This window comes from Oncorhynchus kisutch, linkage group LG3, assembly GCF_002021735.2.
Source record: "Oncorhynchus kisutch isolate 150728-3 linkage group LG3, Okis_V2, whole genome shotgun sequence".
NCBI lineage: Eukaryota > Metazoa > Chordata > Actinopteri > Salmoniformes > Salmonidae > Oncorhynchus > Oncorhynchus kisutch.
This window is the reverse complement of record NC_034176.2, coordinates 70,199,157-70,218,099: the sequence shown is the minus strand read 5'-3', so window position 1 is coordinate 70,218,099 and position 18,943 is coordinate 70,199,157. Positions and strand designations below refer to the sequence as shown.

Here is an 18,943-nt window from a genome sequence, read left to right as displayed (position 1 = left end):
TGGTGGAACCAGCTTTCCCCTGAAGCTAGGACAGCATAGTCCCTGCCCATCTTTCAAAAACATCTAAAACCCTAACTCTTCAAAGAGTATTTTAAATAATCCCACAGCACCCCCTTGCTTGCACCCCCTCCTCACCTCGACCCATAAAAAAAGAAGCATTTTGTGATCTAACTCTTGCACTTGATTTTCCCCTCTTACTAGCTCTGACTTTGCTGTTAGCTACTTTATTGAGGTAAAATGTACTTACTATGACTATCTTAAGATGAATGCACTAACTGTAAGTCGCTCTGGATAAGAGCTTCTGCGAAATGACTAAAATGTAAATGTTTTGTGTGAGTGGTGTGGGCAGCAGTGATGATGAGGAATGGCACACTGGCACTGAGCACGGGGATCACTGACACACATGGCCTAGGCAAATGTTTGTCGTGTCTGTTGCCGGGGGAGTCCATAAGCAGAGAGAGATGACGTTAAACCCAGGCCATTGAATAGCATGATGAAGCACTGACCACGGCTTCCTTATAATGCTCACTTATTGCTATCCCTTCTGTATCTCATAATTTACTATGGTGTTTAGTCTGCCTACATATACTGTCATTCATGTTACAGTATGTTATGCCTCTGTGCTTGAGTCTCAGTAATCATAAGGGCTATTGAGCTAAGTTAGTATACATAATTCAAGAATCATTCTCTATCATTTCTGTCCTCTCGTCAAAATAGAGGCTTTCATAGTCGATGTGAGTAATTTACCCAAGGCAAGGCATTAGAACAGTTGGAACAGAGCCACATTATGTGTTGGCACTATCAAGTCACGTTATTTAAAGTGTTTTAGATAACTTAGAGCCAAACTAATTGATAGACGGTTTTAGTAAAGGCTTTGCCTTTGGTGTTTGTACATGGCTGGCTTGAAGAATATATAGTCAAGATGTGCAAGTTCTCCTTATTCTTCTTCCTATAGTTTCAGATGACTCAATCTGTTGTGGTTTGTGTATGAATGGATTTGTATAGTTCATTATAGTGCTGTAAATGCTACATATACATTCTCTCTTTCCGATGTGCACGGTAATACAGAAAATCAGTTAAGTGGGAACGCCTGTTTCATAGCAATAACCTTTTCATGTTTTATCTCCCATCAGAGACTGCAGCAGGTGAGTGGAACAGGGAGGGAGGTGGTGGTGGAGCTCTGAGCTAACTCAGCATTCTGAGGCATCATACAGCTTCGGCAGCACATGTTCAATCTTGACTGTCTCTACTGTCTCTACTGGCACTCTCAGATCATACTCTGACAGGGTAATGTAATTACAACCTAAAACTAAAAATTTCAACCTTGGATGCATACCATGGTTCCCAATGGCTGTTACTGGGCTAACAAACGTCTTCCAAACAAATGTTCAATCAATCAGTTCAATATGACTTCCATTTTACAGTATAAAGGATCTGGTGTAGGCTGTTTGTTGATTTGTTGGAGAGAAAACCAATGTAGTCATTTTCACATTTGCATGACCTTGTCACTAAATGTGTATGTTATATGAATTTTGTTTCTGGACTTGACTGTCTGTATAGCATTAGTTTTGTTCATTGGCGATATAATATACTTTTTAATGAATGAAAGCCACTTATGATATCAGCCGCTGATTAAAATGTTTCCTTTATGGGCCTCCTGGGTGGCGCAGTGGTCTAAGACACTGCATCACAGTGCTAGCTGTGCCACCAGAGACTCTGGGTTTGAGCCCAGGCTCTGTCACAGCCGGCCGCGACCGGGAGGTCCTTTGGGCGACGCACAATTGGCCTAGCGTTTTCCGGGTTAGGGAGGGTTTGGCCGGTGGGGATATCCAAATCAAATCAAATCAAATTTATTTATATAGCCCTTCGTACATCAGCTGATATCTCAAAGTGCTGTACAGAAACCCAGCCTAAAACCCCAAACAGCAAGCAATGCAGGTGGAGAAGCACGGTGGCTAGGAAAAACTCCCTAGAAAGGCCAATACCTAGGAAGAAACCTAGAGAGGAACCAGGCTATGTGGGGTGGCCAGTCCTCTTCTGGCTGTGCCGGGTGGAGATTATAACAGAACATGGTCAAGATGTTCAATGTTCATAAATGACCAGCATGGTCGAATAATAATAAGGCAGAACAGTTGAAACTAGAGCAGCAGCACAGTCAGGTGGAAGTTGAAACTGGAGCAGCAGCATGGCCAGGTAGACTGGGGACAGCCTACCTGGCTGTCCTATCCTTGTCTCATCGTGCACTAGCGACTCCTGTGGCAGCCGGGCACAGTGCACGCTGACCAGGTTGTTAGGTGTACAGTGTTTCCTCCGACACATTGGTGCGGCTGGCTTCCGGGTTGGATGTGCGCTGTGTTAAGAAGCAGTGCGGCTTGGATGGGTTGTGTTTCGGAGGATGCATGGCTCTCGACATTCGTCTCTCCCGAGCCCGTACAGGAGATGTAGCGATGAGACAAGACAGTAACTACTAACAATTGGATACCACGAAATTGGGGAGAAAAAGGGGGTAACATTTTTTTTAAATAAAAAAAACATTGAAAAAAACAAAAACACGGTTTCCTTGATTAATTTACATATATTTTTTAAACCTTTATTGTAGTTAACAGGGAGTCATGCTAAGACCAAAGTCTCTTTCACAGATGAGCCCTGTATACACATCAATATTCACATCAATATAGCAAAAGCAAAACACATACAGGATGATGATACAGGAGGGGCTGAGCCAACTGTGAATGAGGCCTTAGCTGTTTATGTTGTCGGTAGTTACATTGGGATGTGTCTAGTTATTGACACTGCTTTTAAACTGTCAGTCAAGGCCCTTCTAGATCTGCAAGGGCACTCACACGAAGGCTAAGCATCTCATGTACTAAAACTTAGATGGACAATTATTAGGCAAGGCCTGTAACTTGATCCCTACATGGTAAAAAAAAACATGATGTTTTTTTTAAGGTAATTTACTGGCAGCCAGTTACTGAAGAAAACGGTACAGTATGTTACTGTAAATATAAACAGTATTTTTTAAAACCCCACAGAGACAGTCCTTGATTCACAGAAAACAACCTTGTTCACCCTCATCATCAGCATGTGAAAAGGTCCCCAGTGTTCTACATTACAGAAGCTCTTATCCAGAATGACTGGATAAGTGCGTACAGAACGACTGGATAAGTAGTGAGTGGATACAGTTTCATATTGGTTCATACTGGTGTCGTGGAAATTCAGTACTGAGAGAGACTTGGTCTTGGTCATTTCTTCAAACAATCATCTTTATTTTATATTGATTAATTATTGCAATAATGTCACGCCCTGACCATAGAGCCCTTGGTTCTCTATGGTGTAGTAGATCAGGGCATGACTAGGGGGTGTTCTAGTATGTCTATTTCTATGTTGGTTCTAATATGGTTCCCAATTAGAGGCAGCTGTTTATCGTTGTCTCTGATTGGGGATCATATTTAGGTCGCCATTTCCCGACCTGTGTTTTGTGGGATATTGTTAGTGTTTAGTTGCCTGTGTGACGTCATGTTTCATTATTGTTTTGTTTGTTTCACGGAGATTAAAAATATGTGGAACTATACTCACGCTGCGCCTTGGTCCGCTCATTACGACGATTTTGACAAATAACGAGACTGTCAGTCCACCAGTCTTGACTGACAGTTAGGCTAAGAGTTTAGCTTTCACAGATGATGCACAGTTTTTATATAGCTGAAACCAAGATTGCTTAGTCAGTCACTTCTAACCTTCCCATAAGCCACCTTGGTTACCTACACAGGATGGTCTTTTACTTAGTTTCCCAGATGCCAGTAAGATGAGACAATGATGCATTGTTCTTAACTCTTCCAGGCTCTCTCTATTTCGAGTCACACACACTACATCTTGTCTATGGTTTTTATCACCAGCACAGGTCAATTGTCAGCTTCAAGCTATCTCTAGTAGAACCCATGTCCTCAACTCCCAGACTAGCTGCAGGGTGCTAGAGTGGAGACCATAAAACACAGCATTAGCAGGACTGAAATATCTTACTGTTCTTTAAGTAAATAATTGTTACATACCCCACAAATAAGGTGAATACATCATTTTTGCCTCACACTGGTCCCCTGTGGGAATCAAACCCACAACCTTAGCATTGCAAGTGCCATGATCTACCAACTGAGCCACACGGCACCTAACTTGTTTTCTCTCCTCTCTCTCATGTAGATTCATGCCTAATAACATTTAGGAACACAAACTCAAACAAACACACATTACATAAAAAAACACACTATATATATATATAAAAAAACAGAAGTATTTATCTAAAATTACACATACTGCATGTCATGCACACTCATAAACAGGCAATGCAAATACATTGTCACAAACGCATACAGTAAGCACAGAGAAAGGCAGGTGGATGGAGGGAAATGTCGTTACATAAGAGAACGTGACATGCTTTCATCTCTAGGAGGCATGAGTCTAAAAGGGAGAGTGTGGGAGGGGTTGTAGGAGAGAAGGGTCTGGTTGCAGTTTTATTTTGTTTAGCATTGACTCAATGCTGTCTCCTACACTTACAATGGCACTGTGACAGAAGCATCTACAGATATAGGATCTTAATTTGAGCCAGTTTTCTACAGCAGGAAAATAATCTTGCAGCAACAGGAAATTTGAGTTATTATGTGTATTATAACTAATGGACATTTTTTGCAGGGGTTGATGCATTTTTTGTGAGGGCAAATCATGTCTGAAATGCCAAACTTTAGAAGCCTTATTAATACTAAAAAACACTAAAAGTTTGCATTTCAGCAACAAAAGAGTGATCAAATTAAGATCCTACATCTGTAACTTACTTCCAACATTTCCTGATTAAGCATTTGATATACTTGACATGTACATGCTTTCTGTGGCACAGTCTACATTGCAGCCTTTTAACTTAATTACATTGTGTATTTACTATCTCAATGCATCCTCTCAAACAAACGACATGCTTGCGATGTTGTGTATTGTTAGATATTACTGCACTGTTGGAACTAGGAACACAAGCATGCTGCTCCATCCAGAAGAACATCTGATAAATATGTGTATGAGACCAATACAATTTGCAGAGTAGAACCCACAGCAAATCTAAATATTTTGTGCACAATACCATTGATTTAATTCCATATTGAATGTTAATATCCATGCAGTATTCTGCTTAGTGGTTGTGTCCTTAAACTAGCAGGTACAGCACACTGCCAAGTGTCACACTCAGACTTACATACAGTATTTATTATGGTCACATTTCTATCTTTATTCATCTCTGTCCGTTAAGCTTCTTATTTAGTGGTGTTGTTGTTAATTCAGTTCCATGTAGCAGAGTCTTGATAGTGAAGCTGCTGGGTGTTTATTTCCCAGCAGTATGGCTCCTATAACCATCTCTGATGAGAGTGTGATGTGTTCTGACAGAAAGGCCTGCTGATTGGTTTCCTTGGAGGAAGGTTATATTCTCAGTTATAAACTCAGCATTGTCTTTGACTCCCTCCCACTGAAGGATGAGGCCTTGCCAGCCTAGACACAAAGGGAAAATAACCACCCTCTCAAAGCTGAGAGGTGCAGTGCAAATGCTTGCTTGCTCTGGTCAGTCTGCAGTGTAGACATTATGTTTGGGTCGGCGTCAGTTCTGTGCATGGGATTGTACTGTATGAGTGGGATTGTAGGTAGGTAGCCCTGTGTGAAGGCGGTTCCTTCACCTGTAATACAAACAGGACAATGGCTCATGTTCAGCACTTCCAATACTTATTTGCTCCAAACCGGAATGATACAGATAAAGGATCTTAATTTGATCCCCCTGTTGCACGAGAGCTTTCCCTCAATGCAGGACATTTAAAATGTGTAGTGTAATTGAGGTTTCTGAAGGTTGTCATTTCCACTTTGAAATTTCAGACTTGATTTTCCCTACTGAAAAATGTATCAATCCTTACAAAAATGTACATGAATTATAATCCACATAATAATTATAATTTCCTGTTTCTGAAGGATTATCTTCCTGCTGTAGCAAATTAGCTCAAATTAAGATCTTACATCTGTATGTCATGTATTTTTAGTTATTTTTACTTGCCTATTACAGTGGTGGAAATTTGACTCCCTAATGGTTCATTCAAATGACTTCCTGGCTTTCTGTAACACTGATTTATCACAACTCAACAAGCTAATCACACATCTATTACGGAAACACCCCCACATCCAAACCATGACAACATACAGTAATTCACATGAGTGTGTTATAATGCACTTTGCCTCTCATTTATAGTAAGACACTCGCTCATTAGTTTTCTGTAAATGTTGCTGATACATGTTCTGTTGAGAACACCAGATCAAATACATCACAATCTGCCTTGGATGATGTTTACACACTCAGCCATGCATGCTAACAAGCACATGCTCTCACACACACGCTCAGATACATTCATGCATGCACACACATTGTTTGTGCTGCAGGTCAGAGGTAAGAACGAGGAAGGGTGGCTCTCATGTTGGCTTAATGTATTGTAATATGAGATTAGCAGTTTGTCTCAAGATAAAACCTTTAGAGAATGCATTTAGGATACAAATTGCGCACATGCCATGATACCACTCTGTCTAGAAGTTCCTCAATGATGTGTTGATCCTTTCCTCTATCTATACTACACTGCTGTTTCTATGTTCAGTACCAGCAGTCTGTAGCCAGTCATGGAATAAACATAAAGGAAAGGTTAGTCAACGTTTTTCAAAGATAGCTGTTTCATTTCCTTTCTCTGGAGAGTTCAATTTGACTCATGGAATCTGTGTTAACGGCTCAAGTTCCTTCATTAGTGAACAATATGATACTTTTCCAATGTTCCAGGTTTTCCTCTAACAGCTGCATATCATACTTGATTAACGGCTCAAGTTCCTTCATTAGTGAACAATATGATACTTTTCCAATGTTCCAGGGTTTCCTCTAACAGCTGCATATCATACTTGATTAACGGCTCAAGTTCCTTCATTAGTGAACAATATGATACTTTTCCAATGTTCCAGGGTTTCCCCTAACAGCTGCATATCATACTTGATTAACGGCTCAAGTTCCTTCATTAGTGAACAATATGATACTTTTCCAATGTTCCAGGGTTTCCTCTAACAGCTGCATATCATACTTGATTAACGGCTCAAGTTCCTTCATTAGTGAACAATATGATACTTTTCCAATGTTCCAGGTTTTCCTCTAACAGCTGCATATCATACATTATTAATAACGATGTTGCTGTATTGATACGGATAGTTGATCATGTTGGAGAAAATGTTGGATGTTCTGAGAACAATGTCACATGGATTTAGATGTTGGATAGCAGTTTGTTGACAGCAGTTTGTATTAATTCTCAGTCCAATGACAGGCCTCAGTAATTAAATCCATCCAGGGATGCTGCTTATCTATTTTCACACCAATGAAATAATGGAAGCAAGTCTGTCACCTTTACTGGGCTTGTGAGAGAAAATGTTGTGGTGACAAGGACAGTAACACTCTCTTCTCTTCCTTCTGGCCTTACCACAACCTGTCTTCATTTCAGAAACACAACCAGAAGGTTATTTTTATGTGAAGGACAGGACAGATGGAAACAGTCAGAGTGTGAAAACAAAGTCATTGAATTTCATTTACACTTGTGCATTGAAGTGTTATTGTGGTTGTTGTTGCTGCAGTGGTTTTCGTGGTTGTTGTTATTGTTGTTGCTGCTGTGGTTGTTGTTGTTGTCAATGTCTAGTGTGTGTTGCATGTGTGTCAGAATGAGAGTGAGAGTCTGAATGAATGTGTGTGTTTCTAAGAAAGAAATCGCAGTGGGCTTTTCGTCTTTCAGACGTCTTTCAGGCGTCACCCTCTCTGTCATGTGTGCCGTCATCTCCAGGCCTCTGCTGCATTAGGCAGGTGGAGGTTGCATATCCAATGTACCCTTTTATCAATTTCATTAGCACACATTGCAGAAGGGCCTGCAGCTTGCAAAGCCTTCAACAACAATAGGCCTGATCAGAGTGAATCGCTCTAGCACAGTTTCTTTAAAAGTAATGACGTTCTCTCAATTTAATGAGTCAGTCAGACTGTCTGTATTGTCTTTTCTGTCTCTGATTCTGTATCTGATTGTATCAGTGGAACACAAGGTACATTTACCACAGTGAATGAAACCTACTGGAAAAGGGCACTGCATAGGTTTAAGTGTAAAGGGTTAACTAGAATATGTTTTTGTGCCTTTTTCCATTATACAAGCCTTTCAACGGTCACTGGAGGTTAACTAGACCACTTCATTTCTCAACACCCCGGTGTGCTTCTTTTGTCAATGAATCCTTTCTCCCGAGAGGTTGTTGTTGTTATTGTGAGTATCAGGGTTGTAAGGTGTGCCTGTCTTATACTGTTTGGAGTTGAAAAGATCAATTTGATTTACCCTTTATATTGACATTGCTTTGGCTCAGTTTGTTAAAAGTCAAGGATGTTGGAAGTTGTGTACCATGCACAAAAAGAACTGTCTTGGAAAAATAACCTAATTGTCATTTGTTCTTCTTTAATGGAATCACTAAGCCCTTCATGTCCAGGTAGGACCCTGGCTCTATCACTACTGTACTGTGGCTGTTGTGTATGTGCCTGGCAGCGCCTGCCTCCTCTCAGACCTGGACCTGTTTAAAGATACAGTCCGGGATCTTAAGCAAAACAAAATCTTAACATAGTGAACGAATTGGATTTGTTACATAGCACACAAATTGGATTTGTAACATAGCACACGAATTGGATGATGGAGCATCACTTTAATATTCCAGTGGTGTTAAGTGGAGTTATGCAACCCAATCAGTCTCTTCTGGCAGCAGCAGCACTGCTGTCAGCCCTAATCTATGGGCAGCAGTGTATAGCGGCCTATACATTAAGGACTATGCATTAAAACACCATTCAAAATTTATGAGGTGGCACTGTCACATATTATCGTTTGGGCCAGATGCCATGGTGAAGACAGTGCCCTCCCGGAAATAATACCTTAAGTGCTGGCGCAAAAGCTGACCCAGAAACAAGCTTTCCCCTGTACAGTACATAACATTCCCCTCGGTCCCTCCCCTCCTCCCTGCAGGCCCCACCAATACTAGCAACTCCCTTACCGGTGGAGCACCACAGTTTAGGTGCACGCCCTTTCATGTGACACTCAGTTAAGAGTACTGACCTAGATGTGTGTTGTAGAACTGAAGAGAGCTGTGGGGGTGTTTTAGTGCTCTGCTCCTTCACGTTTGTATTCTAAGCTCCCTCGCTTATAATCTCTCCCTCTCTCTTTCCCTCTCCCTCCTTCTCTCCCTCCCGCTCATCTCTCCCCTGCAGTGGATAGCCTTCGCCTCCCTGTTCTTCATCCTGGTTTCCATCACCACCTTCTGCCTGGAGACACACGAGGCCTTCAACCCCATCATCAACCGGACAGAAATTGACCCGCTGGACAACAGCACGCGGGTCTACCAGGAGACTGAGACCGTGGTCTTCCTCACCTATATTGAGGGGGTCTGTGTGCTGTGGTTTACATTTGAGTTTATAATGCGAGTGACTTTCTGTCCGAGCAAGCTGGAGTTTTTCCGTAACACCCTCAACATCATCGACTTTATTGCCATCATGCCCTTCTACCTGGAGGTGGGGCTGAGTGGGCTCTCTTCCAAGGCGGCTAAGGATGTACTGGGTTTCCTACGCGTGGTACGCTTTGTCCGGATCCTCCGGATCTTTAAGCTAACTAGACACTTTGTGGGACTGCGTGTCCTGGGTCATACACTCCGAGCCAGCACCAATGAGTTCCTGCTCCTCATCATCTTCCTTGCCCTGGGTGTGCTCATCTTCGCCACTATGATCTACTATGCTGAAAGGATTGGTGCCAAGCCCAATGACCCCCGAGCCAGCGAGCACACGCACTTCAAGAACATTCCTATTGGATTCTGGTGGGCGGTGGTGACCATGACAACCCTTGGCTATGGAGACATGTACCCTCAGACATGGTCTGGCATGCTGGTGGGAGCGCTGTGTGCTCTGGCTGGTGTGCTGACTATCGCCATGCCAGTGCCTGTTATTGTCAATAACTTTGGGATGTATTACTCCCTGGCGATGGCCAAGCAGAAGTTACCAAAGAAAAAGAACAAGCATATCCCCCGCGCCCCACTTCTGGGCTCCCCCAATTACTGTAAGTCGGAGGTAACCTCAACTCACCACAGCACGCAGGACGACACATGGCCCCTGGCCCCACAAGAACCACCAGAAGAGATCTTAGAAATAAACAGAGAAGGTAGGAAAACTTTCTGCCAAATGTCCATCTGAATCTCAATGAAAAGAAAAGAAATGCTCAAAGAACTGACTGAACTCCCCTGCCTTCACACCACCTCCTCCTTCTCCTCCTCATCCCCCCCTCTCCACCTCCTCCTCCTCCTCCTACTCATCCTCCTCTCCCCACCTCCTTCTCCTCTCTCCACCTCCTCCTCCTCTCTCCACCACCTCCTCCTCCTCATCCTCCTCTCTCCACCTCCTCCTTCCACCTCCACCTCCTCATCCCCCTCTCTCCACCTCCTTCTCCTTCTCATCCTCCTCTCTCCTCCTACCTCCTCCTCCTACCTCCTCCACCTCCTCTCTCCACCTCCTCCTTCTCATCCTCCTCTCTCCACCACCTCCTCCTACTCATACTCCTCTCTCCACCTTCTCATCCTCCTCTCTCCACCCCCTCCTCCTCTCTCCACCCCCTCCTCCTCTCTCCACCCCCTCCTCCTCTCTCCACCCCCTCCTCCTCTCTCCACCCCCCTCCTCCTCTCTCCACCCCCTCCTCCTCTCTCCTCCTCCTCCTCTCTCCTCCTCACTCACCAGTCAGAAACAGCCATTCTCCATACCAGGAGCCATTGAATGTGGAGAGCCCCTACATGGCAGTATGTTGACCAGTGACCACTCCACACATACAAATACGTTATCAACTCCACTGCCCACTCGCCACACTAGACCAAACCTCATACCACACTAGACCAAACCTCATACCACACTAGACCAAACCTCATACCACACTAGACCAAACCTCATACCACACTAGACCAAACCTCATACCACACTAGACCAAACCTCATACCACACTAGACCAAACCTCATACCACACTAGACCAAACCTCATACCACACCTCATACCACACTAGACCAAACCTCATACCACACCAGACCAAACCTCATACCACACCAGACCTCATACCACACCAGACCAAACCTCATGCCAGATCAGACCAAACCTCATGCCAGATCAGACCAAACCTCATGCCAGATCAGACCAAACCTCATGCCAGATCAGACCAAACCTCATGCCAGATCAGACCAAACCTCATGCCAGATCAGACCAAACCTCATGCCACACCAGACCAAACCTCATGCCAGATCAGACCAAACCTCATGCCACACCAGACCAAACCTCATGCCAGATCAGACCAAACCTCATGCCACACCAGACCAAACCTCATGCCAGATCAGACCAAACCTCATGCCACACCAGACCAATCTCCCCCTCAACTACCTTTTCATCTCTACCCTGACCAGTTTAATGCAGTGATAAAAACACTAAAGGTAACACAGTGGCACATACAGTAGCCAGCCATCCTGACAGCAGATGTTAAATAGCCTATTTCCTCCACTCAGATGGAAAATACATCACAATTTATGAATCACACATAAGACTATCACACCCATGCATTTATGATATTTCCTAGTTAACTTATCTGCTTGTGTGCTGTCTCAGGAAAAATACTGCAGTGCTGTGAAACAAGTTTAAAGCCTGCAGACATATTGTTCATTTGGCTGATTGCCAAATGTATTTGTATGATGCATAGGCCAGGTAGCAGAATAAGAAGCTTTTCAGAAACATATACTATATATATATATATATATATATATTATATTATATATATATAATATAGTATATATACAATATAGTATATATACAATATAGTATATATACAATATAATATATATACAATATAATATATATATATATATATATATATATATATAGTGGGGAGAGCAAGTATTTGATACACTGCCAATTTTGCAGGTTTTCCTACTTACAAAGCATGTAGAGGTCAAATTTTTTATCATAGGTACAGTTCAACTGTGAGAGACGGACTCTAAAACAAAAATCCAGAAAATCACATTGTATGATTTTCAAGTAATTCATTTGCATTTTATTGCATGACATAAGTATTTGATAACCTACCAACCAGTAAGAATTCTGGCTGTTACGAATCCCTTTTGGCCCGACAGTCTAGGGGGGGGATGGTAATGAGACCCGTAACATAACTCATGCAAATTAATAATAGTGACAAAGTAAAAGTGTAAACTAAATAACCACGACAACTGAAATCTACCGTCAAACTCAGGGTTGATTGTAAAACACACAGCAATGGGGGGGGGGGGGGGGGGGAAGCAGGAAAAGGGGCTGAGCTGGACCCAAGGAAAGAAACAATAAGTATTCAAAAACACCCCTAAGCTAGACTAGCCTACTTTAACAACAGCTAACTAACTAACCAAAAATACAGTGGGTGGTCCGCCCAGTTCTAACTAGTGTATTTAACAAAGTCTACCTACGGGTAGTGTATGCCCATGGGCGACTTGTCTTGGTTTCCCCTTTTCCCACCAGCAATCAAACACAAACACCATAACCAAAAACAATACTCACAGGTGAGGACAAAGTGCTATGGAGGTGCTCAAACAAAAGAGAGGTTAATACACAAAGAGAGAGTGAAACAGAGACCTACAGACATGGCATTTACAGAGAGATTAAGCTCTAGAGCAAACAACTGACAGGGTTTTTAAGGGAAAGGAACTGTGATTGGGTAGGAAACAGGAGGAGGAGTGTCTTCTGATTGATGTTTGGATTGTTGACTGATTGGGGAGTGATGATTTTCACCTGTGAGGGGAGAAGGAGAGAAAAGAATCACACACACAGGATACACACACAGGATACTTGTATCCGTAACACTGGCTCTCACACACCTGTTCGTTTTTCTTTAAGAAGCTCTCCTGTTCTACACTCATTACCTGTATTAACTGCACCTGTTTGAACTCGTTACCTGTATAAAAGACACCTGTCCACACACGCAATCAAACAAACTCCAACCTCTCCACAATGGCCAAGACCAGAGAGCTGTGTAAGGACATCAGAGATAAAATTGTAGACCTGCACAAGGCTGGGATGGGCTACAGGACAACAGGCAAGCAGCTTGGTGAGAAGGCAGCAACTGTTGGCGCAATTATTAGAAAATGGAAGAAGTTCAAGATGACGGTCAATCAGCCTCGGTCTGGGGCTCCATGCAAGATCTGACCTTGTGGGGCATCAATGATCATGAGGAAGGTGAGGGATCAGCCCAGAACTACACGGCAGGACCTGGTCAATGACCTGAAGAGAGCTGGGACCAGAGTCTCAAAGAAAACCATTAGTAACACACTATGCCGTCATGGATTAAAATCCTGCAGCACACGCAAGGTCCCCCTGCTCAAGCCAGCGCATGTCCAGGCCCGTCTGAAGTTTGCCAATGACCATCTGGATGATCCAGAGGAGGATTGGGAGAAGGTCATGTGGTCTGATGAGACAAAAATAGAGAATTTTGGTCTAAACTCCACTCGCCGTGTGGAGGAAGAAGAAGGATGAGTACAACCCCAAGAACACCATCCCAACCGTGAAGCATGGAGCTGGAAACATAATTTGTTGGGGATGCTTTTCTGCAAAGGGAACAGGACGACTGCACCGTATTGAGGGGAGGATGGATGGGGCCATGTATCGTGAGATCTTGGCCAACAACCTCCTTCCCTCAGTAAGAGCATTGAAGATGGGCCGTGGCTGGGTCTTCCAGCATGACAACGACCCGAAACACACAGCCAGGGCAACTAAGGAGTGGCTCCGTAAGAAGCATCTCAAGGTCCTGGAGTGGCTTAGCCAGTCTCCAGACCTGAACCCAATAGAAAATCTTTGGAGGGAGCTGAAAGTCCGTATTGCCCAGCAACAGCCCCGAAACCTGAAGGATCTGGAGAAGGTCTGTATGGAGGAGTAGGCCAAAATCCCTGCTGCAGTGTGTGCAAACCTGGTCAAGAATTACAGGTAATGTATAATCTCTGAAATTGCAAACAAAGGTTTCTGTACCAAATATTAAGTTTTGCTTTTCTGATGTATCAAATACTTATGTCATGCAATAAAATGTAAAGTAATTACTTACAAATTATACAATGTGATTTTCTGGATTGTTGTTTTAGATTCCGTCTCTCACAGTTGAAGTGTACCTATGATAAAAAATTACAGACCTCTACATGCTTTGTAAGTAGGAAAACCTGCAAAATCGGCAATGTATCAAATACTTGTTCTCCCCACTGTATACACAGTTGAAGTCGGAAGATTACATACACCTTAGCCAAATACATTTAACCTCAGTTTTTCACAATTCCTGACATTTAATCCAAGTAAAAATTCCGTTTTAGGTCAGTTAGGTTCACCACTTTATTTTAAGTATGTGAAATGTCATGAAATTAGTAGAGAGAATTATTTATTTCCTGGGTCAGAAGTTTACAAACACTCAATTAGTATTTTGTAGCATTGCCTTTAAATTGAGTAACTTGGGTCAAACTTTACGGGTAGCCTTTCACAAGCTTCCCATAATAAGTTGGGTGAATTTTGGCCTATTCCTCCTGACAGAGCTGGTGTAACTGAGTCAGGTTTGTATGCCTCCTTGCTCACACACGCTTTTTCAGTTCTGTCCACAAATGTTCAATAGGATTGAGGTCAGAGCTTTGTGATGGCCACTGCAAAACCTTGACTTTGTTGTCCATAAGCCATTTTGCCACAACTTTGGAAATATGCTTGGGGTCATTGTCCATTTGGAAGACCACATTTGCGACCAAACTTTAACTTCCTGACTGATGTCTTGAGATGTTGCTTCAATATATCCACATCATTTTCTTCTCTCATGATACCATCTAGTTTGTGAAGTCAAATCAAATTTATTTATATAGCCCTTCGTACATCAGCTGATATCTCAAAGTGCTGTACAGAAACCCAGCCTAAAACCCCAAACAGCAAGCAATGCAGGTGTAGAAGCACGGTGGCTAGGAAAAACTCCCTAGAAAGGCCAATACCTAGGAAGAAACCTAGAGAGGAACCAGGCTATGTGGGGTGGCCAGTCCTCTTCTGGCTGTGCCGGGTGGAGATTATAACAGAACATGGCCAAGATGTTCAAATGTTCATAAATGACCAGCATGGTCGAATAATAATAAGGCAGAACAGTTGTAACTGGAGCAGCAGCACAGTCAGGTGGAAGTTGAAACTGGAGCAGCAGCATGGCCAGGTGGACTGGGGACAGCAAGGAGTCATCATGTCAGGTAGTCCTGGGGCATGGTCCTAGGGCTCAGGTCAGTTGAAACTGGAACAGCAGCATGGCCAGGTGGACTGGGGACAGCAAGGAGTCATCATGTCAGGTAGTCCTGGGGCATGGTCCTAGGGCTCAGGTCAGTTGAAACTGTAACAGCAGCATGGCCAGGTGGACTGGGGACAGCAAGGAGTCATCATGTCAGGTAGTCCTGGGGCATGGTCCTAGGGCTCAGGTCCTCCGAGAGAGAGAAAGAAAGAGACAAGGAGAGAATTAGAGAACGCACACTTAGATTCACACAGGACACCGAATAGGACAGGAGAAGTACTCCAGATATAACAAACTGACCCCAGCCCCCCGACACATAAACTACTGCAGCATAAATACTGGAGGCTGAGACAGGAGGGGTCAGGAGACACTGTGGCCCCATCCGAGGACACCCCCGGACAGGGCCAAACAGGAAGGATATAACCCCACCCACTTTGCCAAAGCACAGCCCCCACACCACTAGAGGGATATCTTCAACCACCAACTTACCATCCTGAGACAAGGCTGAGTATAGCCCACAAAGATCTCCGCCACGGCACAACCCAAGGGGGGGGGGGGGCGCCAACCCAGACAGGATGACCACAACAGTGAATCAACCCACTCAGGTGACGCACCCCCTCCAGGGACGGCATGAGAGAGCCCCAGCAAGCCAGTGACTCAGCCCCTGTAATAGGGTTAGAGGCAGAGAATCCCAGTGGAAAGAGGGGAACCGGCCAGGCAGAGACAGCAAGGGCGGTTCGTTGCTCCAGAGCCTTTCCGTTCACCTTCCCACTCCTGGGCCAGACTACACTCAATCATATGACCCACTGAAGAGATTAGTCTTCAGTAAAGACTTAAAGGTTGAGACCGAGTTTGCGTCTCTGACATGGGTAGGCAGACCGTTCCATAAAAATTGAGCTCTATAGGAGAAAGCCCTGCCTCCAGCTGTTTGCTTAGAAATTCTAGGGACAATTAGGAGGCCTGCGTCTTGTGACCGTAGCGTACGTGTAGGTATGTACGGCAGGACCAAATCAGAGAGATAGGTAGGAGCAAGCCCATGTAATGCTTTGTAGGTTAGCAGTAAAACCTTGAAATCAGCCCTTGCTTTGACAGGAAGCCAGTGTAGAGAGGCTAGCACTGGAGTAATATGATCAAATTTTTTGGTTCTAGTCAGGATTCTAGCAGCCGTATTTAGCACTAACTGAAGTTTATTTAGTGCTTTATCCGGGTAGCCGGAAAATAGAGCATTGCAGTAGTCTAACCTAGAAGTGACAAAAGCATGGATAAATTTTTCTGCAGCATTTTTGGACAGAAAGTTTCTGATTTTTGCAATGTTACGTAGATGGAAAAAAGCTGTCCTCGAAATGGTCTTGATATGTTCTTCAAAAGAGAGATCAGGGTCCAGAGTAACGCCGAGGTCCTTCACAGTTTTATTTGAGACGACTGTACAACCATTAAGATTAATTGTCAGATTCAACAGAAGATCTCTTTGTTTCTTGGGACCTAGAACAAGCATCTCTGTTTTGTCCGAGTTTAATAGTAGAAAGTTTGCAGCCATCCACTTCCTTATGTCTGAAACACATGCTTCTAGCGAGGGCAATTTTGGGGCTTCACCATGTTTCATTGAAATGTACAGCTGTGTGTCATCCGCATAGCAGTGAAAGTTTACATTATGTTTTCGAATAACATCCCCAAGAGGTAAAATATATAGTGAAAACAATAGTGGTCCTAAAACGGAACCTTGAGGAACACCGAAATTTACAGTTGATTTGTCAGAGGACAAACCATTCACAGAGACAAACTGATATCTTTCCGACAGATAAGATCTAAACCAGGCCAGAACATGTCCGTGTAGACCAATTTGCACCAGTCCCTCCTGCAGCAAAGCACCCCCACAACATGTTGCTACCACCCCCGTGCTTCAGGGTTGGGATGGTGTTCTTCAGCTTGCAAGCCTTCCCCTTTTTCCTCCAAACATAACGATGGTCATTATGGACAAACAATTCTATTTTTGTTTTATCAGACCACAGGACATTTCTCCAAAAAGAACGATCTTTGTCCCCATGTGCAGTTGCAAACCGTAGTCTGGCTTTATGGCGGTTTTGGAGCAGTGGCTTCTTCCTCGCTGAGCGGCCTTTCCGGTCATATCAATATAGGACTCTGTGGATATAGATACTTTTGTACCTGTTTCCTCCAGCATCTTCACAAGGTCCTTTGCTGTTGTTCTGGGATTGATTTGCACTTTTCGCACCAAAGTACGTTCGTCTCTAGGATACAGAACGTGTCTCCTTCCTGAACGGTATGACTGCATACTATTGTTTGTACAGATGAACATGGTACCTTCATGCATTTGTTAATTGCTCCCAAGGATGAACCAGACTTGTGGAGGTCTATAATTTTTTTCTGAGGTCTTGGCTGATTACTTTTGATTTTTCCATGATGTCAAGAAAAGAGGCACTGAGTTTGAAGGTAGGCCTTGAAATACATCCACAGGTACACCTCCAATTGACTCAAATTATGTCAATTAGCCTATCAGAATCTTCTAAAGCCATGACATCATTTTCTGGAATTGTCCATGCTGTTTAAAGGTACAGTCAACTTAATGTATGTAAACTTCTGACCCGCTGGAATTGTAATACAGTGAATTATGAGTGAAATAATCTGTCTGTCAACAATTGTTGGAAAAATGACTTGTCATGCACAAAGTAGATGTCCTAAACAACTTGCCAAAACTATAGTTTGTTAACATAAATTTGTGGAGTGGTTGAAAAACGAGTTTTAATGACTACAACTTAAGTGTATGTAAACTTCTGACTTCAACTGTATATATTCACTACCAGTCATAATCTTTAGCACACCTACTTATTCAAGTGTTTGTCTTTATCTTTTCTATTAAATAACACATATGGAATCCTGTAGTAACCCAAAAAGTTTAAACAAATCAAAATGTATTTTATATTTGAGATTCTTCAAATAGCCACCCTTTGCCTTGATGACAGCTTTGCATGCGCTTGGCATTCTCTCAACCAGCTTCATGAGGTAGTCACCTGGAATGCATTTCAATTAACAGGTATGCCTTCTTAAAAGTTCATTTGTGGAATGTATTCCCTTCTTAATGCATTTGAGCCTATCAGTTGTGTTGTGACAAGGTAGGGTGGTATACAGAAGATAGCGCTATTTGGTAAAAGATTGCCCATATTATGGCAAGAACAGCTCAAATAAGCAAAGAGAAACGACAGTCCATCAATATTTTAAGACATGAAGGTCAGTCAATACGGACATTTCAAGAACTTTGGAAGTTTCTTCAAGTGCAGTCGCAAAAACCATCAAGTGCTATGATGAAACTGTCTCTCATGAGGACCGCCACCAGAATGGAAGACCCAGACTTACCTCTGCTACAGAGGATGTTAATTGGAGTTACCAGCCCAAAGAAATGCTTCACAGAGTTCAAGTAATAGACACATCTCAACATCAACTGTTCAGAGGAGACTGTGTGAATCAGGCCATCATGGTCAAATTGCTGCAATGAAACCACTACTAAAGGACACCAATAAGAAGACTTGTTTGGGCCAAG

General features: G+C 43.2%; 1 protein-coding gene across 2 annotated transcripts in view; it reads left to right on the top strand.

The window, feature by feature from the left end:
* LOC109873108 (potassium voltage-gated channel subfamily C member 1-like) overlaps positions 1-18,943 on the top strand; it is a 40,487-nt gene that overhangs the window by 8,165 nt on the left and 13,379 nt on the right. For both annotated transcript variants that reach the window (XM_031812835.1, XM_031812826.1), the window contains exon 2: positions 9,314-10,253. In XM_031812835.1, coding sequence (XP_031668695.1) covers positions 9,314-10,253 — 940 coding nt within the window. The remainder of the gene's footprint in view (positions 1-9,313; positions 10,254-18,943) is intronic.